Consider the following 26,845-nt stretch of genomic DNA (forward strand, 5'->3'; position numbering starts at 1 on the left):
ATGACTCAGGTGTTTTTCATCACGTTACACTGAATCATGAAAAAAGGCCTTTGAGAGAAGAACAACAGCAAAGTCACGTCATTGAAACAAAGAGCTTTAATAGTAAAACTGCTTTAAAAATCCATCAAGAACTTGTAAACACACCAAAATCACCCATCTGCCACCACCACATTCACATGTGCACCATCGTGGTCTGAACGGGGGCCCGGGTTCAGCCCACCACAGATGAGTGCTTTCCAACACCTACAGGCGGAGGAGCCTCAGTCTGCCGCCGGTCAGCCAGGTGACCGCTGAAGCTGCAGCTGGAACATCTGGATCTGCGGGCCCGTCCTCACGCCCAGGTTAAACCTCGCCCGTCGGAGCTCAGGACGCTCCTGCTGTCTCTACGTCTCGATCTGTCGCCAAGGAGGCCGTGGTCGGTTTCCAGGATAAGCTGTCCGAGTCGCCCTGGGTTTGAAAAATCAGGTTCTGGTTCAGTAAAAACACATCGCTGAACGAATGCATTTGAAGTTTGATTCCATGAAATATGCCATAAAGGAGTTCAGTGTGCTGTGAAGAAAACCAGATTTCTCAGTAGCTTTTTAAAAATATTCTACCTACAGGCATATTTTGAAGTTCCACGTTCCAAATGTCATTTGGAAATGTGCTAATTTAAAGTACACAGTGATCCATGAAATCACAGCACACGCTGGATGAGTCAGTAACTACTGATCACAAGTCAGACAGTCACCGTCACATTCGGCAGCTGGTGAACAAAGAGTTAACATTTCTTTCAGTACAAAAATGGCTTTTGAGTCAAGGCTGCCGTGTCTAAGAATAGACCCTCAGCACTGAACACTCATCTACAATTTAAGTTGATCACGAACATGTGAAATCACAGAGTAGCTCACATGAATGACAACTTTATTGTTACAATGGTCACTAACAAATTACAGAAAAAGATTCTTAAAGGAAAAGTTCAACTCGGACCGTTCTTAATTTTTTTTTTTTTTTTTTAAATCAATACTTAACACTCCATACCAGACGTCATAAAGAAATGTTTCGGCGAATTTGTGAAAGTACGAAGCGAAGATTAACTTCAGCGATTTGACCCTCACAAACAAAACAGGGAACTCTGGAATTCGGCGCATGATTTTATGAACATTAACAAAAACAAACATTTCTTTTACACAAAATCACCTTTTTTGAGTCACAACCAGCCACTTACCAGCAAAAGGCAGAGACTCTTAGAGGAAGAGGTGAACTTGGTGAGTCAAGTATCATATTTTAGACCAGACCTCCAGTTTTAAGTCGTACATGCCAGACCTCATTCAGATATTTTCCACTTTAAAGAATTCACTTATTCTGATCAAGTACAGAAGTCATTACATTTTTCAGAAATTGACCAACTACGACCACAGCAGCCCCTCTTAAATTCGGCATTGGTTTCCACGGACATAAACAAAGCTTTGGCACTGACTCCAGGTCAGATTCAGCCTCACCTCACAATTCACTCCTTCGCTTTCTTCTCGCTGTTTCGCAGTTTCTCCACGATTTTGCGCTCGTGTCCGGCGGGGTTGTGTCTGTTGGTGTTTTCGCTGGCCTCCTTCTTTGTTCTGCCCTTACGGGCTGAGCCTTCTGTGGAGAAAAGCACGGAAGTTTAATTTCAACAAACACCAGAAAACTGATTCTGACCTGGTTTCAGGTGAGACTCGGCTGGATGAGATTGACGTTATCTCACCTGTGTACTTATCGGTTAAGTTGTAGTACTCATAATCGTCGTAGTACTCGTCTTCAAAGCTGGTGGGCTTCAGGTTTTTCACGTCGACGTGGCTCATTTTGTTTGAACGAGATTTGCTTCAAGAAATAAAGTTTGTAAAGTTTCAAAAAGAGCCGAAAGTCAGAGAGTCTTCAGACGGACGGACACACCTGGACAGGTAGCCAAAAGCCAAAAACACGATGTTCTCCTGAAACTTCTGTCTGCTTTTATAACGGAGACATCCAGCTCCTCCTCCTGCACATACACACACACACACACACACACACACACACACACACACACACACACACACACACACTCCTCCTCCTGCGCACACACACACACACACACACACACACACTCCTCCTCCTGCACATACACACACACACACACACACACACACACACACACACACTCCTCCTCCTGCGCACACACACACACACACACACTCCTCCTCCTGCGCACACACACACACACACACACACTCCTCCTCCTGCGCGCGCGCACACACACACACACACACACACACACACACACACACACACACACACACACACACTCCTCCTGCTGCACAAACGTTGCATCATTTTCTAAAATGTCCTTAAAGCTGCAGGTCGAACACACTCGACAGGGAACAAACTACATTTGTAAACTACAGGCGGCGCAGACAGAAGCAAACAAACATCATCTCCTGTTGTTGTTTTGTTGTTTGAGGATGAAGTTTGTGTTGTGACTCTGAACGTCAACAGGCTGCAGCTGCAACGTTCACACAGCCCTGACCTGATTCACTGACCTGAGTGTGTGTGTGTGTGTGTGTGTGTGTGTGTGTGTGTGTGTGTGTGTGTGTGTGTGTGTGTGTGCGTGCGTGTGTATGTATGTGTGTGTGTGTGTGTGTGTGTGTGTGGTTATCTCAGTCTTCTTATCATTGTCTACCTCGTGACATTTCCATGTTAAACTAACTTTGGACTGAACTTATCAGAGAGGAAAAGAAAAAATAACTTCCAGCGTCAATTAAGTAAAAGTACAGCAGTACTGTCAGGTTCATGCAGTAAAAGTACAGCAGTACTGTCAGGTTCATGCAGTAAAAGTACAGCAGTACTGTCAGGTTCATGCAGTAAAAGTACAGCAGTACTGTCAGGTTCATGCAGTAAAAGTACAGCAGTACAGTCAGGTTCATGCAGTAAAAGTACTGTGTGTGCAGTAAAACGTCTCCTGTGTCTGATCTCTGATTCTGTGACTTTATTAGTTTGTTCATACTGAAGCTTCAGAGTCAGAGCAGCATGTTCCCGGTGGAGCTGCTGCAGGTGGAGCTACTTTAAATACTTCATGTACTGTGAGATAGTCTAGGCCAGAGAGGCCCAACGTAGGGGTCAGGCCCCTCCAAAGGGTCACCAGATCGGACACACAGACCTGTTCTCGGTTTCTTTTGTCTCCTCTGAGTGAAGTGTGTGAAACATCGACGTGTCGTGTGTTATCGGATTTTTGAGCTTTTTCTACATGAAATCTGAATCTGGTGAAATAAATGGATTCTTGTGCGGTGCTGGATGTTTTCACCTCCTCGACACGACTCATCTGAGAGGTTTAGAGGAGAAAGTGAGTTTGGTTCACACTCATCGGCACATTCAGCCTGTGATGAGTCAGATCAAACAGAAATCCCATAATTCAGTCTGTTTTTAGCCTGATGAGTTGCCTGGAAACAAACACAGTTTATGACAGCTGAGGACAAACGCCTCCCGCTCTGAAGCCTCCTCATCCTCACGTCATCATGCTGTAATTACAGACCGTAACATCCTTCATCCGCTGCTCAAACACTCTTCAGATGTTACAGTGAGAGCTGGAGGAGCTCAGTGGAAAAACACTGGAGGAGCTGAAGAGGAGCTCAGGTACACGTCACACCTGCAGCTGCTCTTCACTGGTCAGTTTATGTGTGATTGAGTGAAAAGTGCCATCGTGGCTTTATTTTGAAGTGTCACCGTTCGCTTCCTGCGGACTGACAGCAGCTGTTTCTCTCTTTCTCCTGCAGACAGCTGAAAGTTTCCTGACGAGGGCGACGTGACGGGCGAGGAGGACAAACATCCTGCTGCGGTCACATGTCTGTGACTCCTCACACAGCCGAGGAGGAGGCGTCCGCTCCCTCCTGCTCCTCCTCTCCCCTCAGGCAGGAGGTTTTCCTCTCAGCTCCTCGGCTGCTGTGTTTTGGTCTCGTCCTCCTCGTCTGTTCAGGACTCAGTAAATATTGACTTGGTGTCAGATGTGCCCTCAGTTCTGTCTGCAGGCATGAGCACACACAGCCTTCAGGCTCAGCACAGCCAGAGTACACACAGCGCGTAAACCAGGTCACAGATAAGATGTCCTCCATCACTGTGTCAGCTCTATGGCCTGATTCTCACTGAGGGAAAACATCAAACATGCATTTAACCTCCTTTTAAAGAGGTTATTCGTGCCTCGTGGATTACAGTCACTCTCTGCTCACTGTTGTTTCATCTTCATTCCTGATAATCAAGCTGCTCCTCAGTTTCAGCCTAAATCAGCCCACACTGGTGTTTCAGCCCAGTTTTTGGTACCTTTGGTTGTTTGTGGAGGAACTCTTTAACAGCAGTTTAATGGTTAAGAGCAGGTTTCATTCTGGGTCGGCACAGACGTGTTGAATCATATACATGGGACTATTTCCTGGGAGGGAGCAGTGATTTCGGAGCGTCCTGCTGTCACCATGAAGTCACCGCTCCCGGCCAGGAAATACTCTGAACGCCCAGACGTTTGGAAAGCAGCGAACAGCTCAGGTTATCTGAAGGTGTGATCATTACGACTGTATTTAGCCCACATTCATAACGACACTGATTCATAAACACAGCAGCCTCGTTTTGACTCATTAATCATTAATGACAGGATGTTTATCTGCAGACGGTTTGTACAGTTTGTACATGAAGTCAGACACAGGCCAAAGTGCCATCAGCAGATCTGTGAAGAGCACAAAAGACATGACAAAGACACCAACAAGAACAAAAGCAGGCTTTGAGACTGTTTTGTGTCTTTTGCCTTCTGACCTGTAGTTTCCACCTGAGGCCGTCAAACAGGTGAATGAGCAGGAATTTAATCTGAAAGCTTTGACCTTCTCTTCAGTCAACAAGCTAATCTGTGTTGTTCAGGAGGACTGGTATGACATGTACTGTGGTCTACAGCAGGAAAACAAGCCGGGCAGCAATGTGAGGCTGTACGTTCACTGTGAAGACCTCCAAACTGACTTCAGACCAGACTTTAAAGACACTTGATAGACATGATCCAACAAAGTCACGAGGGAGTATTCACATCCTTTACATGAGTGAAAGTAGCATTTCTGCTCTTCTTCTGCTTTTTTAATCAAATAACATTTTCCCAACTTAAAACAGAATACTGAACCAAAATGTCACAGTAACGATTTGTGTTTTGATGAAGACTTTCGGGGTTAACGTGAAAAGCAAAGGTTACACGGAGGTGGCAGAAGTATTCAGATCTTTGAAGTAAAAGTACTAACAGGCTTCCACTCTGTACAAATACTCTACTACAGGTAAAAGTCCTGCAAAAGCACAAAAGTAATCAATTACTTTCGACCACTGCTGTAACAGTATTTACATTTTCTGCGCCAAACCAGCAGCTGCACCCTCCGTCCAGCTGGCGGCGGTGTGGAACTCCGCCTCGTTTAATAGCCAGTAACACCAAAGAAGAAGAAGACGCAGACCTGTGTGGTTAGCAAGTCGGTTATAAATAAACAGAAAAGCTAACACAGTAAGTAACGTTGCATGTTGTGTTGAGAACAAGATAAAATATATCGCGTGTTCTTTGTTGTCAGCGTGGAAATGAACTCAGCTAGCGGAATGTTTTTATTGCACGAGCACAAATTTCTCCGTTTAGTTAGCAATCTGGCTAATATTAGCGATACGAACGACGGCTAACCCAGTCAAATAAGGTTAGCACTTCACTGTAATGTTAACGAGACTATTTAATTTCCTTTAGGGTAACATTATCATATAGTTGTGCATTTTTCACCGTCTAAACTCAAAATGACATAGTTGTCGCTTTAGCTTCAGTACGAGTCACCTTTTCACGTCACAAAGTTTACACCGAACTCCATTCAGAAATCCGTCAATTCAGAGATGCCGTGTTACTCACGAGAGATAGAAACGTAGTAAGCTATCAGTAAACACCGGTAGGATCCACTTTTCTGTTCGGTTTTCGTCAAATCTGTGATTTAATACAGTCTTAAAATATATAACACAATTTGTTCAAGTCCCACTGCTTCTAGTCATTTTTAAAGCTTTTTTCTAGCTTTGCCTCATACCTGTAAAGTGACTAAAATTAGTTTTTTTGTCTGTCACGCTGTTCTAAGACTCTGAATGCCAAAACCTTGAAGGTGGGGACATGTCAGCTGATACCAAGATTGCCGAGCTGCTCACAGAGCTTCACCAGCTCATCAAACAGACCCAGGTGAGGTAACAGGTGTTCCACCGTGGTGTAGCTGCATCAAGGTGGTCATTGTAACGCTCAGTCAGTCGCTTCAATTTAACCAAATCTAAATAATCCCCATGTCTGTCTTCTCAGGAGGAGAGGTCCCGCAGTGAACATAATCTGCTCAACATTCAGAAGACACATGAGAGGATGCAGACGGAGAACAAAAGTCAGTCACACACTGTGGACTCTGAGGAAGACAGACAGTCCTCACACACTCTTTACATTTTTAGACTGGTTGCTGTTCTGTCACTCCTGATTCACTCAGATCTTCTTGTTCCTCGCCTCCTTCAGCTTCCCCGTACTACCGGACCAAGCTGAGGGGTCTGTACACCACAGCCAAAGCAGACGCTGAGGCCGAGTGCAGGTGAGTAGCCACAAACTGAATAAGGCCCCAACTTAATGGAGCCATGAAGGGCCAACTGGTTCCATTTAACTGGCAAAAGGTTTGTCTTCTGGCGCCTCCTGAAAGGTGAAACATCAGATTCAAATTCTTAGTTTTTCTGTAAATTTCCACGTTCCTTCTCCTCAGGTCAGTTCTGTCTGCACAGTTAATCCTCGTGATGCTCACTCTTTCTTTTCCTTCCTCAGTATTCTTCGTCACGCTCTCGATAAGATTGCAGAGATCAAGTCTCTGTTGGAGGAGAGGAGAATCGGTACGTGAGTGATGAAGAGAGAAACTGAAACAATCTGCAGCTGCTGTTTTTAATGTCATGAAGAGATTCATGTTTGAGTTTTTCTCTTTTTTTTGCAGCTGCTAAGATGGCAGGAGTTTACAGCGACAGCGACCCGCCCAGGAAGACGATGAGGCGAGGCGTCCTGATGACGCTCCTCCAGCAGTCGGCCATGACGCTTCCTCTGTGGATCGGCAAGCCGGGAGAAAGGTACCTGGAGACAGGAGACTCTCTCGCGGATTCATTTCATGACCCGAGTGAAAAGCTTCATTAGAATTAAGAAGGATGGAGATGTTTTTAGAGATGCTGCTCTGCACACATGCACTAAACTGTGAAGTGCTCGTACGAAGCAGAAACACTGATTGAAATGTGAAACGTCGTTTCTGTGCGAACCCTCAGCCCGCCTCCTCTCTGCGGGGCGACTCCGGCCAGCAGCGACTACGTGGCCAAACAGGGCGACAAGGTGGCGGCGAGGGTGAAGGCGGTGGACGGAGACGAGCAGTGGATCCTGGCCGAGGTGGTCAGCTACAACCACTCCACCAACAAGTGAGTCCAAATTCAGCACGTGAGCAGGAAGTCACGTCAGAGTTCTCCATCGCGCTGACTTTTCCTCACTTCTCCCTCCAGGTACGAAGTGGACGACATCGACGAAGAAGGCAAAGAGTGAGTTTCCTTTAGTCTTCTTCTCTGTTTCAAGCTCCCTCCTCCATCGTTTCTTAAGTTTGTGCAGACCTGGTCGCTCACACGTGTCAGTAAAGTGTGTTTGTGTGCGTTTGTGTGCGTTATCAGGAGACACACTCTGAGCAGACGGCGGATCATCCCTCTGCCTCAGTGGAAGGCCAACCCAGAGACGGACCCCGAGGCCCTGTTCAGCAAGGACCAGCTGGTGCTGGCCCTCTACCCCCAGACCACCTGCTTCTACCGGGCCCTGATCCACACGCCACCTCACAGGGTGAGACGCTCAGCACTCACTGACACGTGATGACGGCGGCGGCCGCAAAGCGTCTGCTGTGATGTCACAGATCTCTGATGCAAAAGGTCGAATGAGACGAGGTGACGTGCGCTCGACGAACGCTAACGAGGTTTCTGATCACTGAGTGTGATCATCAGTACATTCAGACAGGAAGTGTGTTTCTGTCACCGCGGTGGACAGAACACATGGCTCCGCTGGGCGGCGCCATCTTGGTTTGTCCGACACTTTCCTGTTTGCTGCGTACGCAGTGAGCGGCAGAGTCGAGCTGCTCCTCGTCACCGTTCCATGCTGGAGCCTCCTAAACTAACCTCAGCGTGTGTTTGTTTGCAGCCGCAGGACGACTACTCGGTGCTGTTCGAGGACACATCGTACGCTGACGGTTACTCGCCGCCGCTGAACGTGGCTCAGAGATACGTGGTCGCCTGCAAAGAGAACAAGAAGAAGTGACTGACGGCGGCATTTTAGGACCAGACGGGCAGAGAAGAAGCCTGTTTGGGACATTGCTCTATTTTGAAATGACGCTGATTTCCATTTTTGTATGAAAATATGTTCAGAAATATTTGTCAAATGTCAAACGAGGCTGTCGTGTTTATGTTTCAGAGCATTTGGAGCGAGTTCTGCTCCACAGTTTGTGTTGATCCATCATTGACGTCCCCGAGCAGACTTCTTTTTTTTTCTGTCTTTTTGAGCGTGCTGATGATGCGTACTGTTGTCCCACAATGCATCAGACAAAGGAGCTGCTCACATCTGAGGTGAAACGGCTCCATGAACGCCTCAGTTTACTGTAGATACTTAATATGCAGCGTTGAACTTGAACACAGCAGCTGAGTTTGTATTCTAATAAAGACGCTGGAGCAGCATCTGTTGGCAGCAGAGACCTGCTGCTTGACTATTCTGCATATTTGACGTATTTTTTACATGTCAAGAGTTCATGATTGTTGTGTGAAACTAAAGACCAGACTGAAAAACGCTGATTGTCTCTTCTTCTCCAGGCACATTTACAGCTTCAGCATTGGAATCAGCCACGTTATGAGATTAGATTCACTTTAATGTGAGATTTCTGTGAAAACACAAAGACTGTTCTGCATTCAAGTATTACAAACTTGAGCAGTTATTGATGCATTAATGAGTTCATTATTTGGTAAAAGTGGAGCTCCTACTATCATGCAAGTTTGCTCAGTCCTATTTTTTTTTTTTTTTAGGAGGTTTGTTGAAATTTTCACTGGGATGTTGTGCAGGTTGACCCTCACTACAACAACTTTTCCCTACTGAACGGCGGTGTTATATCCCACGGTTCGTGAAGGCAGCAGGAGCGTCACCCATGACTCACTGTGCGCAGTAGAAAACGATCCCTACTGAACGGCGGTGTTATGTCCCACAGTACGTGAAGGCAGCAGCACGGCGCGTAAATGAAACATGGCGGAAGCGGTGAGTGTTTGACAGACCAGCTGCTTTTATCAGTTTAAATCTTCTTAATTTGTGAATTATGTTACAAAATACGGCGAGTAAACAGTTGTGCTTGAAGTTACAGAAAACCGATTAAAGTACCTCCAACAGCGAATAAACTGTACATTAGCTTGAGCACGGGCGGAGGTTAACTTTAGCTTTATGTTAGCTTAACGGCAGTTAACATCAATCCGAGCGCTGGCCGTTAAAATCGGGTCAGCTCGGAACGGCACGGTTTCTTGGCCTCTTGTGTTGCTGCTCGCAGGTTTCTTGAGACCCGCTCCTGTAAACTGGTCCACACGGACTCGAGTGTTTGTGAACACGGAGCTTTTTCTGCACGTTGTGAGCAGTTTGAGGTCACTGAAAACGGAGCTGCTCTCAGATGTTCATGAAGTGTTTTCAGTGCTTCTGTGTGAACAGAGAACACACACGGTGTGCGTCTTTATCGCCCCCTTAAACGTTACATGAGCAGATCAGTGCTGAACTTTGTTAAGAGGAGTTCGACGCGTTGACACGGCAGGATGTGAGCCAGCTTCACTCTGTGTGTGTGTGTGTGTGTGTGTGTGTGTGTGTGTGTGTGTGTGTGTGTGTGGAGTTTGGTGATGATGCAGGTGGTCGTTCAGGGTTTAAGTGAAGACTTTATCAGGACCACTGATACACACTGATTTATTTACTTTAATGTTCCTCTCACACGGTGAAGTGGTTATTATGCTGATTTTAAACGGATTGTACTCGTTCTTTAAACAGTTTTCTACAGTTTTTACCTGTTTGAGAGCAGCGGAGGGAACAGATGAGCGGTGCGGTTTGACGCGTGCGGATTTCAGGTCATTATAATGGACGTGCGGCGCTGCGGCAGACGCGTCCTGCCGCGTCGTGCCGCATGTGTTTTGACCATAAACCCTCTCTACCTGGCTCTTTTGTTTATGTCTGCATCTAATTAGGGCCACGGGGCAGCCACGAGCACTACTGCCTACAGCAAAGCTGTAGACAGTAGTGCTCGGGGCGAAGCCCCGAGCACTATTGTTATCCTGCGTGTTTTTTCTTCTTATTAGGGCCACGGGGCAAGCCACGAGCACTACTGCCTACAGCAAAGCTGTAGACAGTAGTGCTCGGGGCTTCGCCCCGAGCACTATTGTTATCCTGCGTGTTTTTTCTTATTATTCTTCCTCTTCCGTGTCAAATTTCGATTCGCTACTCCTCCTACAGTTTTGGGAGCAGCCACGCAAATGATATATCAAAACGTGCGTCTCGATCGGGATCGGCGTGCTATTACTTTTCTTGGATTTATCGCAGTTTTTCGCGACGTAAGTCGCGAAAAACTGCGATAAATTTTCCATAAGAAATGAATGGGAGGTGGTAAAAATTGTCGCACTTTTTCTACTGGCTACTGCTCCGGCATGCTTTCACCTAGAGACTCCATTTAAACTTTAAATTGTAGACACAAGTCTTGTCTATTGCTGTATTAAGCCACGTTTTGATAACTCATGTAGTTTTTGAGTAATCCCTCATCAATGACCATGAGCGTTTTTGGAGAAATTCTCAGATTTCAATGGGTGTGTATTGCGCGGACAGTTAGAGGCTAGAGTGGGTGACATCATCGCTAGAGTGGGAGAGAGCCGAAAAAAACGCCTGGATTTTTGCTCTTTCCACGCTCCTCCCGGCCACAGTTTACACTCTACAGGCATGATTTTTTCCACAGTTGTAGACAAACTTGTCCTCTCTCTCACAATGTGCTCGAAAAATCTGTGAGAGTTACAGAATTTGATTTAGCAGCCTCTAAGCGCGGCCATGTCTGTCTCTGCTCCCCATGCACTCCAATACAAAGATTTTCGGAGAGAAGCAGAAAGGAGCCCCGTTTTCAACTCGCGACTGTGTCCACAATATATGCTGTAGAAGCATAAAATTACACCAAAACGTTCAGGAAGTCCTCAAGGCGCTCACGGTGTCTTTGTTTTTCTGATAGGAGCTTCCGTTCTCTCAGGAGAAGCCCAAACGTGAGAGGAGTGCAGAGGCAGAAAATCGCTCGTTTTCTCCGCGTTTCTGTCTGCCCCTGTCTGTCTGCCCCTGTCGTCATGGGCAACCGGCTTAAGTTGCCGTGACAACCACTGAGCCTCAGTAGTCAGAGTGGCAGAGAGCCTTTTTTTAACTCCAGATTTTCTGTCTTTCCAGGCTCCTCCCGGCCACAGTTTACACACTACAGGCATGATTTTTTCCACAGTTGCAGACAAACTTGTCCTCTCTCTCACAATGTTCTGGAAAAATGTGTGAGACTTACAGAATTTGAATTAGCGGCCTCTAAGCCCGGCAACTTCTGTCTCTGTCTCTTTTTCTCTCTCTGAGTGCATGTGTGCCTGAGTGCTGAGAGGGGGCGTGTGTGTGCGTGCGCAGCTGGGTCTCATAGAGCATGATTGGGAGGGGCTCTGAAGTTGCTGTGGCAACCTCTGAGGCTCAGTACCTCTGTGAGCACTTCTCTCTCATGCTCCCTCACACACAGAGAGACATAATGGGCATATAATGTAATGTATATGTACACGGTCGGGCAGTAGACCCCGTGGCCCTTTCAAAATTTCCCGCAGGGAAATTGTCTAGTTATTATTATTATTCTTCCTCTTCCGTGTCAAATTTCGATTCGCTACTCCTCCTACAGTTTTGGGAGCACCCACGCAAAAGTTATATCAAAACGTGCGTCTCGATCGGGATCGGCGTGCTATTATTTTTGGGAAATTTATCGCAGTTTTTCGCGACGTAAGTCGCGAAAAACTGCGATAAATTTCCCATAAGAAATGAATGGGAGGAGGTAAAAATCATTCCACTTTTTCTACTGGCTACTGCTCCGGCATACTTTCACCTAGAGACTCCATTTAAACTTTAAATTGTAGACACAAGTCTTGTCTATTAGTGTATTAAGTCACGTTTTGATAACTCATGTAGTTTTTGAATAATCCCTCATCAATGACCATGAGCGTTTTTGGAGAAATTCTCAGATTTCAATGGGTGTGTATTGCGCAGACAGTTAGAGGCTAGAGTGGGTGACATCATCGCTAGAGTGGGAGAGAGCCGATTAAAAACGACTAGGTTTTTGCTCTTTCCACGCTCCTCCCGGCCACAGTTTACACTCTACAGGCATGATTTTTTCCAAAGTTGTAGACAAACTTGTCCTCTCTCTCACAATGTGCTCGAAAAATCTGTGAGACAAACAGAATTTGAATTAGCAGCCTCTAAGCGCGGCCACGTCTGTCTCTGCTCTCCATGCACTCCAATACAAAGATTTTCGGAGAGAAGCAGAAAGGAGCCCTGTTTTCAACTCGCGACTGTGTCCACAAAATATTCTGTAGAAACACAAAATTACACCAAAACGTTCAGGAAGTCCTCAAGGCGCTCACGGTGTCTTTGTTTTTCTGATAGGAGCTTCCGTTCTCTCAGGAGAAGCCCAAATGTGAGAGGAGTGCAGAGGCAGAAAATCGCTCGTTTTCTCCGCTTTTCTGTCGCCCCTCTCTGTCTGCCCCTATCGTCATGGGCAACCAAGCCAAATTGCCGTGACAACCACTGAGCCTCAGTGGCAGAGAGCCTAAAAAAACCTCCAGATTTTCTGTCTTTCCAGGCTCCTCCCGGCCACAGTTTACACACTACAGGCATGATTTTTTCCACAGTTGCAGACAAACTTGTCCTCTCTCTCACAATGTGCTGGAAAAATGTGTGAGACTTACAGAATTTGAATTAGCAGCCTCTAAGCCCGGCCACTTCTGTCTCTGTCTCTTTTTCTCTCTCTGAGTGCATGTGTGCCTGAGTGCTGACAGGGGGCGTGTGTGTGCGTGCGCAGCTGTGTCTCATAGAGCATGATTGGGAGGGGCTCTGAAGTTGCTGTGGCAACCTCTGAGGCTCAGTACCTCTGTGAGCACTTCTCTCTCATGCTCCCACACACAAATAAACAGACATATGGGCATATAATGTAATGTATATGTACGCGGTCGGGCAGTAGACCCCGTGGCCCTTTCAAAATTTCCCGCAGGGAAATTGTCTAGTTATTATTTTTCATCCACCAGTCTAACAGTTTTTTCGAAGATAAGCCAATGAATCTAATGACTCATTTATCTGTTCTTCTAAAGGTTGTTTTTTATTACTTACTAATATGATTTACCCAAAAATAGATAGCAGAAAGTTGTCTTATGTCAACACTTTATTCAGTCATCATCTGATTTCCACCTCACTGCTCATATGATATTAATAATGATGATACTGGACACAGATGCCTGACAGTAGAACCACTAGCTGCACAGCTAGCTGAGCTAATTAGCTAACAGCAGCTAGTAGCTACAGCAGAGAGACAGTTAGCAGCCATTAGTGGTTTATACCTATTTAAGGGTTGATTCCAGCGATGGAACAGTGTGAAATCTAACCAACACACACACACACACACACACACACACACACACACACACCATTTGTTCCTCATTGAAATGATGTCCATGAGCAGAGAGCAGCTCAGCTCAGCCTCTGTCTCTGTCCCAGGTGTTTGACAGTGAGGTGCAGGCTGTGAAGCCGCCACCCAAACGCCGTCGCATCCTCGACCCCTCAGCCATCGTCCCGGTGCCCGTGTACTCCAACAAGGTAAAGAGCCGACTGCCAGTACAGGCTGATTCCAGAACAGCGAGGAAGACTTTTGTACAGCCCTGACTCATAAAAACTTTGCTTTCACAGTCGGACCCGTCAGAGGCCGCAGAAACATCTCAGAACGTCTTTTTTATTAATGCTAGCTCGCAGCTTTACCTCCAACATTCTCATCTTTATTATTAGATCATTTTTTATCTCGTGTTATTTTACTGTTATTTTGGAATTGGTATTTTATTTATTTCATTTTTCTACAGATTTAACTGTGCTGAAGTGTTTTAATCCATGTAGAGCACACTCCACCTTTGTTAGGAAAAGTGCTGTGTAAAAAAAGTTCATTATTTAATATTATCCTCAGTCACCTGAGTGGCTTTGTTTTCAGGTAAGCAGCAGTCTGCAGCTGAAACCGATGGCAGCGACGTTCACTGAGAAGAAAAGCTCAGGTACGTTTTTTATCAGTGTTTGAGGGAAAAACTCAGCTGAGATTTATTCCTTTTTTCTGATGTAAACTGATGTTTGTGTCTGAACAGACGACAGTGAGGACGAGAGTTTGTGGTCGCAGGCGTCTCAACGGCCGTCATCAAGCATCGTCATCCTCAGTGACTCTGAGGAAGATGAACCAGAACACACGAAGAAGAAAGCAGATGTGTAAGTCGTGAAGCTCGGGTTGAGATCAGAGAACGGATTCATGCCTCAGCCATCGAATCTAAAACGAGCTTTGTTTAGAAACAAGTTCTCCTTCAAACAGTGAACGCAGCTCACTGGAACAGTCGGCACAGATCCTCTCCACACATTCATGACACATGAACGTGTTTGTTTGTTCTCTCTTTTCTTACTGCCTTTATTTCAGAGAAGACATTCGCTCTCCGTCTCCTCCACCTCCAGACAGTCTGGTCCAGAAACAGTCCCGACAGGTCAGACGGAAGATCAGGTGAGTCTGGATTCTTGGCTCAGTCCAGCGGTTTGTTTTACGAAGCACTTTGTGTAACGCTTGAAATGAAGGCATGAATCCATTTCAAAGGTGAAGATGTGTACTATCTCAGTACTCTACTGCAAAAATAATACAACTACACAAAAACTGGAAACATCTTTCAGTGAAACTGCAAAAGATGGAAGCAGCTGGTTTGAGCTGGAGCTCCAGAGGGAACTGAAGCGTGAGCACCGTGAACAGCTGAGGTGGGTGTGGACGTAGACCGATGACACCTGGTGTGTTTGTGTCCCTCAGTGAGATCGACAGAAAGCTGCGGGCGGTCAACTCCCTGCTGTCCCCTGAACCACAGAACAGGAGGACGAGACGCCGCCAGAACCTCCCGTCGGCAGACGAAGATGACGTCATCGAGCTGAACCCGGACTCTGAAGTTCAGGATTTTTCATACAGCTCGCTGATCCGGGAGATCCCCCTCAAGATCCGCTGCCGAACAGACGTCCACAAGATCCCGGTGCTGTCGGTACGTCTGCAGAGATGTCCCTAAAGAAACGTCTCAGTACTCAGATCCCACACTGCAGTAAAAGTACCAATACCACACTGTTGTAGTGGAGTAGAAGTATTGAGAAAATACTGCAGTAAAGACCTCGTGTGTGTACCTGTTCAAATGGATGATGTCGTGTGTTTGTCTCATGATGCTGATGTGGTGTTTTCAGTCGACACCTTTAGGTGAGGTGGTGACCCAGCTGTCCGACATCCTCCACGTTCCTCCTTCTCGCCTCCTGCTGCTGAGGGAGGAGATGGAGCTTCCAACAGACTCCACCGTCAGCGAGCTCGGCCTCGGCATCGCAGACATTATCGGTGAGTCACATGACCAACATTTCAGCTCTGATCATGAGGCCGAAAGTTCAGTTTGTTAGAAAGAAAAAGCGTGTGTGTTTTCAAAAGTCCCAAAATCTAAAGTCTTGTCAAACTCGTGTTGCTCTTTGTTGTGCAGAGTGTGTTGTGATGGCAGCAGAGGATAAAAGTGAAGTGGGTGGCGGCGGTGGCGGCGGCGGCGGCAGCATCACAGTGAGGCTGCAGAGCAAAGACAGAGACTCTTCACAGGAGTTCTCTCTGCACAGAGTTCGTAGCTCTTCTCTCTTCTTCGTCGGCTTTGTGCTCGTCTTCGCAGCTCGACTCAAACCAATGATCCGATACTCTGTGTTTCAGGACGCACCGCTGGGCTCCATCTTCTCCCAGTATCTGTCCAAGATGTCTTCCAGCGCTCAGAGGACGGTCCGCTTCCACTTCGACGGTTCCAAAGTGACGCACAGCCAGACGCCGGCTCAGCTGGACATGGAGGACGGAGACATCATCGAAGTGTGGATTTAAGCCTTCAGAGCTTCTATTAAAGGACATGTGAGAGTGGAAGGTTTGACAGTTCAGTTCCTTCATTTGTAAAAGTCACTTTATTTCTAAATGTTGAACAAACAGAAATGAGACTGAACTTTGAGACACTACTCAAAATCCATTTTTTAAAACGTCCTATGCAAACCCTGAAACCTTGAACAGCTGCAGTCACTTTGATGTGCAGCTTCTACTTCTCACCTTTTTATTCAACATTTCCTGTTCTGTTTGTGCAAATAATAATAAAGGAGTACAAGTTCCTCTCTGTCAGGAAACTCTGAAGTAACATGAAGTGTGTGTGAGTGAAAGGACGCAGGAAGGAAACGCTCGTGAATGAGTGAAGAAAACCATCAGCGGTGCCTGAAAGACTCCGAGTGAAAGATCCTCCTCCAGGATACAAACACACCTCAAGAACCAAGGAGCTAAAGCATTGTGTGATTTTAAATACTTTAGTTCTTTCAGCTCCATATCCAGGGCACAATAATAAATCCAAGTTTTTGTCAGATTCTGTGGCACCTGCCATCCTCGTAGGTGGGGCAGGGGTTCACACCTGGGCCAGGTGTAGCTAACGGCCTCTCTGTCCTCCCTGCGGGCACCTGTTGTTTAGGCCACAGCGTTACTTCTTCAGTTCTTTTCTTGGTTTACATACAGCACTCACACTCTCTCCACCCTCATCCACACCCTTCAGTGCTGACTCCACTCACCTCCACCCTCCAGGTGTGGGTCCACTTTTCTTAGTGACTTTCTTTAAGTCAGGCAGGTTGTCGCACTTAATTACCATCACTGTGGCAGTACAGGAATCACTACTTCCGTGATAAACAGCCTTAATAGATTGGTGTCATGTGACTTGTTGATGAGACAGTCACGTGAGCGGTGGGGCGGAAGTCAGGACGACTCCATCATGGCGGCGGTGCAGAATAGTTGTCTGTGAGGTGTCTTGGAGTAAACATTCGGTTTTATTCCGCGCAGTCCCGACAAACGGTGTTAACGGGAACAGTTTTTATTGTAAAGCATCGATATGGGTTTTGAAGAGCATTAACGACTGTGTGTGACGAAGAAAGACTTTGGACCGGCGGCACAAAGAGGAAAGAAGCGTCCGCCCTGACTCATCCCCGAGGTAAACAACAGACAACAAGCTAACACCCGCTGACTGCTCCAGGCTGTGGGGCTGAGCACGAGTCAGCGGGACAGTTCACCATTAAATGGATAATAATATTAAACTGTCCTGTTAATGTTTCCTCATGAAGGCTCATTAAACTAAAGCTGTGATGAACTCTGCTGAGCCCTCTCGTGTAGTTAGCTCGGTATCATCACGCCAAACTCCATTTAAAATACTGTGAATTTATCGTTGAGTAATTTAACGTCTTTATTTGCCTCAGAGTTTTCCTCACGACCGTTTTATGTCATGTTAGCATGCAGTGGACTTACAAGCTAACCAACGAATGCCTCTAATATTCGTCATTATACCGCTTTTAACTTGCTTAGACGTATTTACTTTCATTCTATCAAAGCGAAATAAATTAAACCGTCGTTGATAATAAGCCCGACGATGGTATGTACAATTTCATTCTGATTAAACAAGTGCTTTAGTCCCTATAGCTCATCTGCCCTTTTAGTGGCACGTCTCGTTCGCTTCAAGGTAACCATTGGCATGTTGTAAAGCAGATTACGTAAAACTGACCGAATTTTGAATGGAGTCTGGAGTGAAATGCCCTTCGTGGCAAAATGCTTTGGAAAAATTATTCAACTTGACTGTCGAATTTATCAGAAGGTCTCTTAAAATGTCCCATGTCCTACCTCAGCAGTTAAAAACTAACGAAACGTTTGCTGTAAGGCAGGATTCATAAAAATGGCAAAAATCTGAATGGAGTCTGGAGCGGCGGGCTCTCCGCGCAAGTTATTTCTTTTGAAATCCAACAGTTTTGGTAAATTATTTTTCTTACTTTTCTGCCGAATTTATCAGTGTCCCTTAAATGTCGTATGTCATATATCGCAGCAGGTGCGTTATGAAGTTTGGTTTTTAAAGGTTATATTAAAAAAAAAACGCACCTGCCGAATTTATCAGAAGACTTTTGAAACGTAACAGGCCATTTCTCAACAGTCATGAAGTAAAGTTTCGTTTGTTTCAAAGCGAAACACGTAAAACTTGCATAATTCTGAATGGAGTTCGGAGTGGCGCTCAACACCGCGGAAAGCTGCTTGTATTTTCAGAACAGTTAAAATGTGAGCGCGGGACCGCAGAGCTGCAGCTCTGTGGATCAGTAGGCGTCTGATCATGTACTGATTGCTCTGATCAATGATGTGTTTGAAAATGGACAAAGTTCAGACAAAGTGGTCACTGCTTACATGCACTTCCACACTGTCACTGTCTGACTGATCTCAGTGCTGTCGGCCAAATCTGAGCCGGATCAATAATTTAATAGAATCACTAAATGTGTCTCTGTGTGAATGAAGGTGAAGAAAAATCAGATTTCAGGACATCGTGATGTGTTTAACCTTTGCAGCAGTCCTAAATCTCCATGGCTCTGTGGGATGGACGTGAATTTAACTTTTTAACATGTCATTTTTCGTCTCTTCTAAATATAATAACATATCAATATTTACTTATGGAACAGTGCTAATTAATACAGCATCAGCATCGTCCTTATTGAGTACAAAGACAAGGGCTGCAATGATTTATGTGTGATTATTTTCTAGACCGGCAGATTGGTTATTTGGTCAATAAAAGGTCATAAAATAGTAAAAAGTGTCCGTCACAGTGGTCCAGAGTCCACGATGATGTCTTCAGATGTCTTGTTCTGTCTGAACAACCTAAATGTCCCTTTTACTATCACAGAAAGCCAAAATGTCTCAACATTTAAACTGAAACTGCAGAATTTTTGTATTTTTGTATCAATGATCCACAATTTTAGTAACAGAAATAACAAATTTGTCATCATGTGATCAACAAAACAACCCAAACACAAAGCAAAGCAGACATTGAAGGGAGAGAATTATGTTTAGAAATGTTCTGCTTTCTACAATATTTAAAGATTAGAGCTGAAACGATTCATCGATTAACAGGAAAATTCATCTGCAGCAGCTGAAATGATCGATTCATTCATTCGTTCTCTGAGCTGTGCAGGACACGGCGAGCTGCTCCGACTAAACGTCGCCCTCAGATATTGATCTGAAGAGCTTCTTCAATACGCAGAGAACAAGTGAATCACTGAGAACGCGGCCGTCGTCTGAGAGGAAGTGTCTTCTCTGACGACGTGGATGTCGACACAGAACGCTTTGATTTGTGTGAATCCGCCGCGGAGCAGGAACAAAGAGGATCCACCTTCACCCCCAGACCGACTTCGTTACCAGGGATCCTGGCGTCCGGAGACAGGAAGTTTGGTGTGAGGCGGCGAAGTCTTTGTCCTGATGTCAGCGCCGCTGGTTCCTGCTCTGTGGCTCTGGAGTGATCACCTGACTGTAGTTTCACTGCACCGCGTCCAGCTCAGCTTCTCCTTTCTCTGCCTCTTCCTCTTCCTCTGCGCAGGATCTTCATCTTTAGACTTCACTTTTTCTCTCGCGGACAGTCAGCTGGTGTTTTCAGCTGATCCGTCTCTTCTGTCTCTGTTGTCTCACAGATAGTGGTGATGCGTTTAGGTGCTGCAGGCCATTAAGTTTCCTGTTGATCAGTGACAGAAACCTCGTGTGTGTGTGTGTGTGTGTGTGTGTGTGTGTGTGTGTGTGTGTGTGTGTGTGTGTGTGTGTGTGTGTAAACAGTCACTGTTAATCAGCGTTGAATTAGTTTGTAGCTCTGATATCACAAGGCGTGAAAAGAGTGGAAACAGAAACTAAACGATGCTGGAAGTGAAATGAATGATCTCGTCGATCGCACAGATATAATAATAATAATAATAATAATAATAATAAAATAATAATAATAATAATAATTAATTTGATCGACATGTTACTTGCAGAAAGAGAATCAAAGGTTTAAGCGTCAGGTTGACTCTCAGAGTTTCTCCTCTTCCTCGCTCTGATCTCAGATCTGCGGAGCTGAAGCGATGAGCGGATCGATCGATGATGGACTCGAGTGAAATTCCGTCCTCTGGGTTTGAGTGTCGTGTTTGGTGTTTGCGGCGCCCCCTTCAGTGCAGCAGCAGAAAGCAGGTCACATGATGACGTTCACACGCTCATAACCCTTCATTTGCCTTATTGACCCCCTCCTCAGCGGCAGCCATGTCTCTGGGCGAGCCCACGTCGGACTCGGCGCCCTTCCTCTCCGATGACAGCGAGGCGGAGGGTCCGGAGGAGCAGAGCGCCGCGGCGGGTCAGCAGGCGCCGGAGGAGTCGGCCAGCGGGGTGTCCAGAGTCCGAGCGCTGCTGACCGTCTTCATCCTCTGTTACATCAACCTGCTCAACTACATGGACAGGTTCACCGTGGCAGGTACGCCACGGCGGCACCAGCTCAGCCAATCAGAAGCTAATGTTAAAGACGAACCTGAGTCCTCTGCATTTCCTGTCTCTGTCCAGCCGACTGCCCTCAATAAAGAATGATAAAAGAATAACATCAGCAGATTTAAGAAAACACATGTAGAAGAAGAAGTTTGTCGTTTCCTGATCATTTCCAGGAAACAGACGACGACGAGTTGATATTTTCCACATCACTGACACCAAATGAATTTTTCAGGAAGTTATGGGCTTGTATTCATATGAACTTGCTTCACGGAGCCTTTAATTAAAGTTGAATGATTGATTGATCGATTGGCTGAGAGGTAAAGTGGATTTTCTTTGACTCCTCCAGGTGTTCTCCCCGACCTGGAGCAGTATTTTGGCATCGATGACGGGAAGTCGGGCTTACTGCAGACAGGTAAGAGGACGGCTTTCTGAGTCCTTTCTCGCCGTCAGCGGCTCTTTCAGTGATTCCAGACTTCAGTCCTGAGAGCGTCTCCTGCTCGTTTGCCTCCAGTCTTCATCTGCAGTTACATGTTTCTGGCTCCGGTCTTCGGATACCTGGGCGACAGGTACAACAGGAGGCTCATCATGAGCTGCGGCATCACGTTCTGGTCTTTGGTGACGCTCGCCAGCTCCTACACGCCCAGAGAGGTGAGTCACATGATGTTTTTCCTGTCGTGACATCAATTCCTCCCGCAGACAGCAGAGCCTTCATCCTCCTCTTCCTCTGTCCCGCAGCACTTCTGGGTCCTGCTGGTCACTCGAGGCCTGGTCGGAGTCGGAGAGGCCAGTTACTCCACCATCGCTCCCACCATCATCGCCGACCTGTACGTGAAGGGAAAGAGGACAAACATGCTCTCCATTTTCTACTTTGCCATTCCTGTGGGCAGGTGGGTGAGCCGCCGCGGGTTCGAGTCTTCGTCGACTTCTTCTCTGTGTTTTCTTTGAGCTGATCGATCGTTCATGGTTCAAACTCAGTCATTGATTAATAAAGTCTGTAGTTGTAACGGCGCCGCGCTGCAGGCTCCATCTGACCCCCCCGTCTTTCTCCCGGCAGCGGTCTCGGCTACATCGTGGGCTCTCAAGTCAGTAACCTGGCTCAGGACTGGCACTGGGCTCTGCGGGTCAGTGTGCGCTCACCTGTGTGCTTCATCGTGTTTGTGTGTCCACCTGTGCCGCCTCTCACCGTGCCGCCTCTCCTCAGGTGACTCCGGGCCTGGGGCTGATCGCGGTGCTGCTGCTCCTGTTCGTGGTCCAGGAGCCTAAAAGGGGTGCCGTGGAGGCCCGACCGGAGCACCACCTGCACCAGACCAGCTGGCTGATGGACCTGAAGGCTCTGAGCAAGAAGTAGGTCACCAGCTGGGAAGAGTGGGCTGGTCCAGGATCAGCTCGTCTGCTGCTCTCTGTTCAACTACATCAAAGAATTTCCAGCAGTAAAACACAGACCAGGTTTCAGGGTCCTGATGAACTCGCAGCCTGTGGCTCGAAAACCTTCATTTAGATGTTTGAGGCTCGTTCACAGCAAGCAGATGTTTACAGAAACCGACGAAGCCGATGAGGAAAACATGAAATATACTGACTTTGAGCTGTTTTCAGGTCAGTTTGTGTCAGAGGGGATCAGCCAGTCAGCAGCTGTTCTGGAATCAGGGTTTTACATGGTGAAGGGACAGTTACACTGACGCTCAACGTTCACCTGAGCGCTGATGGTAAACGTCCTCAGAGTGTCTCTCAGGTGTCCTTGTCCTCACCTGCCGCTCGTCTGTCTCTGCAGCTGCAGCTTCATTCTGTCCACCCTCGGCTTCACGGCGGTGGCGTTCGTCACCGGCTCGCTGGCTCTTTGGGCTCCGACGTTCCTCTTCAGAGCGGCCGTCTTCAACGGGGAGAGAGCGCCCTGCGTGGAGGGGAACTGCGCCTCCTCGGACAGGTGACGCACGCACGCACGCACACACACACACACACACACACAGGTATCGGCCCCACAGCGCCCTGATGCCATGTTTCTCCTCTCACAGCCTGATTTTCGGGGCCATCACCTGCATCACAGGTGTGCTGGGCGTGGCCAGCGGCGTGCAGGTCAGCCGGCTGCTGAGGACGAGGACGCCGCGAGCCGACCCGCTGGTCTGCGCTGCCGGTCTGCTCATCTCGGCGCCTTTCCTGTACCTGGCCATCGTCATGGCTCAGGCCAGCACCATCGCCACATACGTGAGTCCTCTGCTCGTTCAACCAGGGTCCAGACTCAGAGACCCGGTCTGGACGGACACCTGGTCCGCCTCCCCGTCTCGTGTCCGGTGTGTGATGTGTCTTCTGTCCGTGCCCCTCAGGTCTTCATTTTCCTGGGAGAGACGTTCCTGTCCATGAACTGGGCCATCGTGGCTGACATCCTGCTGGTGAGTTCCTGTTTCATCTGCGTCCGTTCAGCAGCGTCCGGACGACGAGCGGCACAGATCCACCTGTCGGCTCGTTTAACATGAAATTAAAATCCTCGTTAGAGGTCGAAGGTTTGAGGAACTCCTTGTTTTTGCTTCTCAGTACGTCGTCGTTCCGACCCGCCGCTCCACCGCCGAAGCTCTGCAGATCGTCATCTCACATCTGCTGGGAGACGCAGGAAGTCCGTACATGATAGGCGTGGTATGTCTCACACACACACACACACACACACACATGGTCAAAGACAGCGCGCCACAGAGCAGCGTTACACAGAACTGCTTTGTGTTTTTCAAGTTTGTTTTGAGGTGTTTTATGTCGTTACAGAGAAACGCAGTAATTATTAGTATTTATGTTGCAGCTGGTTTTCTCCTCTAATCTGATCTCCTGTCTGTAGAAGCAGTTTCTGTAATCTGGGTCGAGGATTAGAGAACCCCGGTGTCCTCACTTCCTGTAGGACGCTGGTTCCTAATCTGCTTTTTAAATATACGAGAGACTGCAGACCAGGAAGTAACAGCCACACCTGTAGACGTGCAGGAAGGTGGAGTTTGCTTCCTGTGGAGTTAGCAATGTTAACTGACTTTATGCTAAGCTAAGCGATGCTAACCAGCTGTAGCTTCATATCTGCTCTACAGACAGTGAGGAAGAGGAGAAGCACATTTCCTAAAATATCAAACGATCCCTTTAAGTGCTGCAGGACGCAGTAACACACACACACACACACACACACACACACACACACACACACACTGTGTCACTGTGATGATCAGAAGAACACCTGACTCAGAGGAGGAGGCAGGTGAAGGCCGGCGATGGAGGAAGTTTTCAGATCCAGAGTAGCACGCTGTAAAAAGTAGCGCTCAGCAGGTTTGGCCTCGTCTCTCTCTGGACGTAAACCTGGTCCCTGTCCTCCTCCCGTGTGATCCAGGTCTCGGACTCTCTGAGGAAGACGGACTCGTTCCTCTGGCAGTTTCGCTCTCTGCAGCTCTCTCTGCTGCTCTGCTCCTTCGTGGCCGTGGCGGGCGGAGGTTTCTTCCTCGCCACCGCCCTCTTCATCGAGAGAGACCGCCATCGTGCAGAGAACTTCGTCCCTACAGGTGAGACCGGGTGGAGTCACTGCAGCTGTGTGTGCGGGACGCTGTGATTGGTCCGTGTCAGGTCATGTAGTGTCAGTGTGTTTGATGATGATGATGATGATGATGATGATGATGAAGTCAAAGCTGTCTTCAGTGATGGAGAAGCAGCAGAAGTAAACCTTCCTCTGGTTTCTGTCTGCTCACAGATGACGAGCCCATCGTTGTGCCGAAGAGCGGCCGGTCCACCAGAGTCCCAGTGTCCAGTGTCCTGATCTGAAGACGGACCCAGACGGAGGTCCAGCCTGGTCCAGCACACATTTTATGACGTTTTTTAGGACTGTGAACACTAATCGTCTTTCTGCCATGCAGACAAGTTTAACTTTTTTTTACTGTTACCGTGCCGGGGACGTGCCGCCGTCCTGGGAGGACTTTTTGTGTCCAGATGTTATTTTTGCAGCTGGTTTCAGAGCGCACGCGGCGTTGAAGACGAGCACTAGAGACTCTGAGGACAAGCAGAAGACGCCGCTCTGCCGTTTGTTTTCACCATTTGTTGGACACTCAGGAGCCGGCGGACCAGAGCGGAACCAGACCGCGGGACTCTGAACTGGTCTGGGATCAGCCAGAGATCCAGAAACCATGAAGACCATATGAACCAGGTCCGCGGTACAACCACAACCAAAACCAGGCTGTGCCCCCAAACCTGGAGGGAGTTCATACAGAGGACAGGCTTTCTGATCGTAACCTGGTGTTTGTGTTTGCACAGTTTTAATTCTGACACTAAACTCATCTCTTTTAAAAGCTTCCCTCCTGCTTTTAATCCCTGTCTTTACTTAAATGGTTTCCAGTGTTTGAAGGGGAGCCGGCTGAAGGTCTGGACGTTGTGGTCATGGATCTGGACCTCAGTTTGACACTTTCAGCCTCAGAAAACACAGAATCGCTGGTTATTTAAAAGAAAAGCTTTTAATGAATGTTAATAATCAAAGTTGTTTTGTTAACCTCAAATTATTTTAGCAAGTCTGTTTTTGAACTATTAAATGAGAATGAACTTGTCACATGTTGGTGTGTTTGTACTTTATGAAGCTGGAAATGAGCCGTTAGCGAGCAGGAAGAGCTGAATTTTACTGATCCAAGAGGAGAAAATGAGCTCAGACCTCTGAATCGACACATTCATTATCATTAGAGTTATTATTTAAAGCAAAGAAAAAGGTGGAAGGTGAGTTAGACGTTAAGATTGATAAACAGGAAGCTGCAGCCGCTTAGCTTAGCTTAGCTTAGCATAAAGACTGGAAACGGAGGGAAACTGCTAGCCTGGAGTTAACTGATTATTTTTAGCCCTCAGAAATACGACGTGATGAAAAAAGAGTTTCTGCTGACAATCCATCATTTTCTGAATTAGAAAAGTTCACCTGAGCGACTCAGCAGCTGTCAGCGCCGACGCGTCCAGAGTGCTCTGACGCAGCTGCTGTCACATGTCAGTTTTTAAAGTCTGAGTCTTCAATAACTCCACGAGCAAAATATGTGAACTTAACAAGAAGATAACAGATTTCTAATCTTTGAATGAGGATAAATCAACAGGAAACTGGCTGAAATGGAAAGAAACAAATTGAGCTTCACAGGGATGAGGAGCACCGTCCGTCCGTCCGTCCGTCCGTCCACTTTCTGCTTGCTCTCCGGGGTCAGGTCATGGTGGCGGTCAGCTCCTGGAGGATCCACAGGCCGGGTGAGACCTCCAGCATGTCCTGGGTCTCTCTTCAACATGAAGGAGCAGCAGCTCCTCTCTGGGCTCCCTCTGGATGTCGGAGCTCCTCACCTTGTCTCTAAGGCTGAGCCCAGACACCCTGCAGAGGAAACTCCTCCTGTCGGTCGCTCCCCAAAGCTCAGGATCACAGATGAGGGTTGAAACGAAGACGACTGTTAAATCTTTGCCCTCTGAACCACGACAGGCGGGTACAACGCCTCTTCACTGCTGACGCAGCACCATCCTCAGGTTCAGGTTTACCCTGAACGACACCCAGAGATCTGTTTTCCAGCTGAGAACCTCAGATTTGGAGTTCGGACCCTCTGGACCACCTGAGTGTGTGCTGGAGGTCCCGCCGTAATGAAGCCGACAGACCATCATCTGCCCAGAGCAGAGAAGCATTTCTGAGGTCTCCAAACCGGACGCCGGCCCTCCCCTGAGACCCTGTCCACCAAGAGTCCAGCACCCACTGGACATCAGAGACAGACGAGTACGAGAACCAGGAAGTGACTGCAAACTAACCCAATGCCAGCTTCATTTCAGTTTCCACCCAGCAAACAGAGAGAAGTCGTTCGAGCGTGGGAGACGGCCGGATGGCAGAACTCAGTCTGTGTCACGTAGGCGTGACGGTTAACCAGACCAACATCTACCAAAACAAGCCGGCGCTCCTCGTCCTCCGGTGTGACGACCCTCCTGCTGAAGTGTCAATCTCACCTTTGAGTGGCTTAAAGTCAACACTTCTATTTTCACATTGTTCTAGTTTTACTTTCACTGAAGTCAAAGATCTGTGATCACCAGCTACCCAGAAGCCTTTTCACCTGCACACCTGCTAATAAAAAGTAGTTCATGAAGCAGAAAACAGCCACAATCTGCCAACTGCTGTGTTTTCTTCAGCAGGTGTCCCCCTCTCCCCCCTCTCCCCCCTCTCCTCCCTCACCTCC

The 26,845-nt window shown here is 47.3% G+C and overlaps 4 protein-coding genes across 6 annotated transcripts; 3 read left to right on the forward strand and 1 right to left on the reverse strand.

The window, feature by feature from the left end:
* Window positions 1-81: 81 nt before the first annotated feature.
* nupr1b (nuclear protein 1b) lies at window positions 82-2,299 on the reverse strand. Its single transcript, XM_076751805.1, has 3 exons — window positions 1,721-2,299; window positions 1,482-1,617; window positions 82-447 (listed from the first exon to the last, which is right to left on the reverse strand). The coding sequence occupies exons 1-2, from the start codon at window positions 1,815-1,817 to the stop codon at window positions 1,490-1,492; spliced, it is 225 nt and encodes a 74-aa protein (XP_076607920.1). The 5' UTR covers window positions 1,818-2,299; the 3' UTR covers window positions 82-447; window positions 1,482-1,489.
* Window positions 2,300-4,332: 2,033 nt separating this feature from the next.
* Window positions 4,333-8,766, forward strand: sgf29 (SAGA complex associated factor 29). 2 transcript variants are annotated; one of them, XM_076751799.1, is made up of 10 exons: window positions 4,333-5,500; window positions 6,126-6,199; window positions 6,314-6,389; window positions 6,515-6,587; window positions 6,812-6,876; window positions 6,975-7,104; window positions 7,294-7,440; window positions 7,522-7,557; window positions 7,684-7,846; window positions 8,198-8,766. In XM_076751799.1, exons 2-10 carry the CDS (start codon window positions 6,134-6,136, stop codon window positions 8,312-8,314), a joined length of 873 nt encoding a protein of 290 aa, XP_076607914.1. In that variant the 5' UTR covers window positions 4,333-5,500; window positions 6,126-6,133; the 3' UTR covers window positions 8,315-8,766. The 2 variants fall into 2 exon arrangements, with proteins under 2 accessions (XP_076607914.1, XP_076607913.1); XM_076751798.1 differs by having other exon boundaries at window positions 4,335-5,500; window positions 6,102-6,199.
* Window positions 8,767-8,780: 14 nt separating this feature from the next.
* On the forward strand, window positions 8,781-16,519 carry nfatc2ip (nuclear factor of activated T cells 2 interacting protein). 2 transcript variants are annotated; one of them, XM_076751796.1, is made up of 10 exons: window positions 8,781-8,918; window positions 9,070-9,295; window positions 13,823-13,921; window positions 14,304-14,364; window positions 14,452-14,569; window positions 14,772-14,852; window positions 15,147-15,369; window positions 15,563-15,707; window positions 15,844-15,971; window positions 16,059-16,519. In XM_076751796.1, exons 2-10 carry the CDS (start codon window positions 9,284-9,286, stop codon window positions 16,218-16,220), a joined length of 1,029 nt encoding a protein of 342 aa, XP_076607911.1. In that variant the 5' UTR covers window positions 8,781-8,918; window positions 9,070-9,283; the 3' UTR covers window positions 16,221-16,519. The 2 variants fall into 2 exon arrangements, with proteins under 2 accessions (XP_076607911.1, XP_076607912.1); XM_076751797.1 differs by having other exon boundaries at window positions 8,816-8,918; window positions 9,106-9,295.
* A 603-nt stretch (window positions 16,520-17,122) lies between these two features.
* spns1 (SPNS lysolipid transporter 1, lysophospholipid) lies at window positions 17,123-25,219 on the forward strand. The gene is made up of 13 exons (XM_076753289.1): window positions 17,123-17,352; window positions 20,443-20,658; window positions 21,016-21,081; window positions 21,181-21,317; window positions 21,405-21,556; window positions 21,724-21,790; window positions 21,871-22,013; window positions 22,438-22,590; window positions 22,679-22,868; window positions 22,988-23,053; window positions 23,196-23,294; window positions 24,019-24,187; window positions 24,373-25,219. Exons 2-13 carry the CDS (start codon window positions 20,451-20,453, stop codon window positions 24,441-24,443), a joined length of 1,521 nt encoding a protein of 506 aa, XP_076609404.1. The 5' UTR covers window positions 17,123-17,352; window positions 20,443-20,450; the 3' UTR covers window positions 24,444-25,219.
* Window positions 25,220-26,845: the final 1,626 nt, after the last annotated feature.

Source organism: Chaetodon auriga, chromosome 16 (genome assembly GCF_051107435.1).
Source record: "Chaetodon auriga isolate fChaAug3 chromosome 16, fChaAug3.hap1, whole genome shotgun sequence".
NCBI lineage: Eukaryota > Metazoa > Chordata > Actinopteri > Chaetodontiformes > Chaetodontidae > Chaetodon > Chaetodon auriga.

Excerpts from the sequence above, each read along its gene's own strand:
- nfatc2ip (XM_076751796.1), top strand. Across the intron at positions 13,922-14,303 it reads TGCCCGTGTACTCCAACAAG|GTAAGCAGCAGTCTGCAGCT; the intron begins GTAAAGAGCCGA and ends CTTTGTTTTCAG. Across the intron at positions 14,365-14,451 it reads CACTGAGAAGAAAAGCTCAG|ACGACAGTGAGGACGAGAGT; the intron begins GTACGTTTTTTA and ends GTGTCTGAACAG.
- spns1 (XM_076753289.1), top strand. The coding sequence starts at position 20,451 with ATGTCTCTGGGCGAGCCCACGTCGGACTCGGCGCCCTTCCTCTCCGAT. Across the intron at positions 20,659-21,015 it reads GGACAGGTTCACCGTGGCAG|GTGTTCTCCCCGACCTGGAG; the intron begins GTACGCCACGGC and ends TGACTCCTCCAG. Across the intron at positions 21,557-21,723 it reads TTTGCCATTCCTGTGGGCAG|CGGTCTCGGCTACATCGTGG; the intron begins GTGGGTGAGCCG and ends TTCTCCCGGCAG.
- sgf29 (XM_076751799.1), top strand. The coding sequence starts at position 6,134 with ATGTCAGCTGATACCAAGATTGCCGAGCTGCTCACAGAGCTTCACCAG. Across the intron at positions 6,877-6,974 it reads GTTGGAGGAGAGGAGAATCG|CTGCTAAGATGGCAGGAGTT; the intron begins GTACGTGAGTGA and ends TTTTTTTTGCAG. Across the intron at positions 7,105-7,293 it reads ATCGGCAAGCCGGGAGAAAG|CCCGCCTCCTCTCTGCGGGG; the intron begins GTACCTGGAGAC and ends GCGAACCCTCAG.
- nupr1b (XM_076751805.1), bottom strand. The coding sequence starts at position 1,817 with ATGAGCCACGTCGACGTGAAAAACCTGAAGCCCACCAGCTTTGAAGAC. Across the intron at positions 1,618-1,720 it reads CTTAACCGATAAGTACACAG|AAGGCTCAGCCCGTAAGGGC; the intron begins GTGAGATAACGT and ends TTTTCTCCACAG.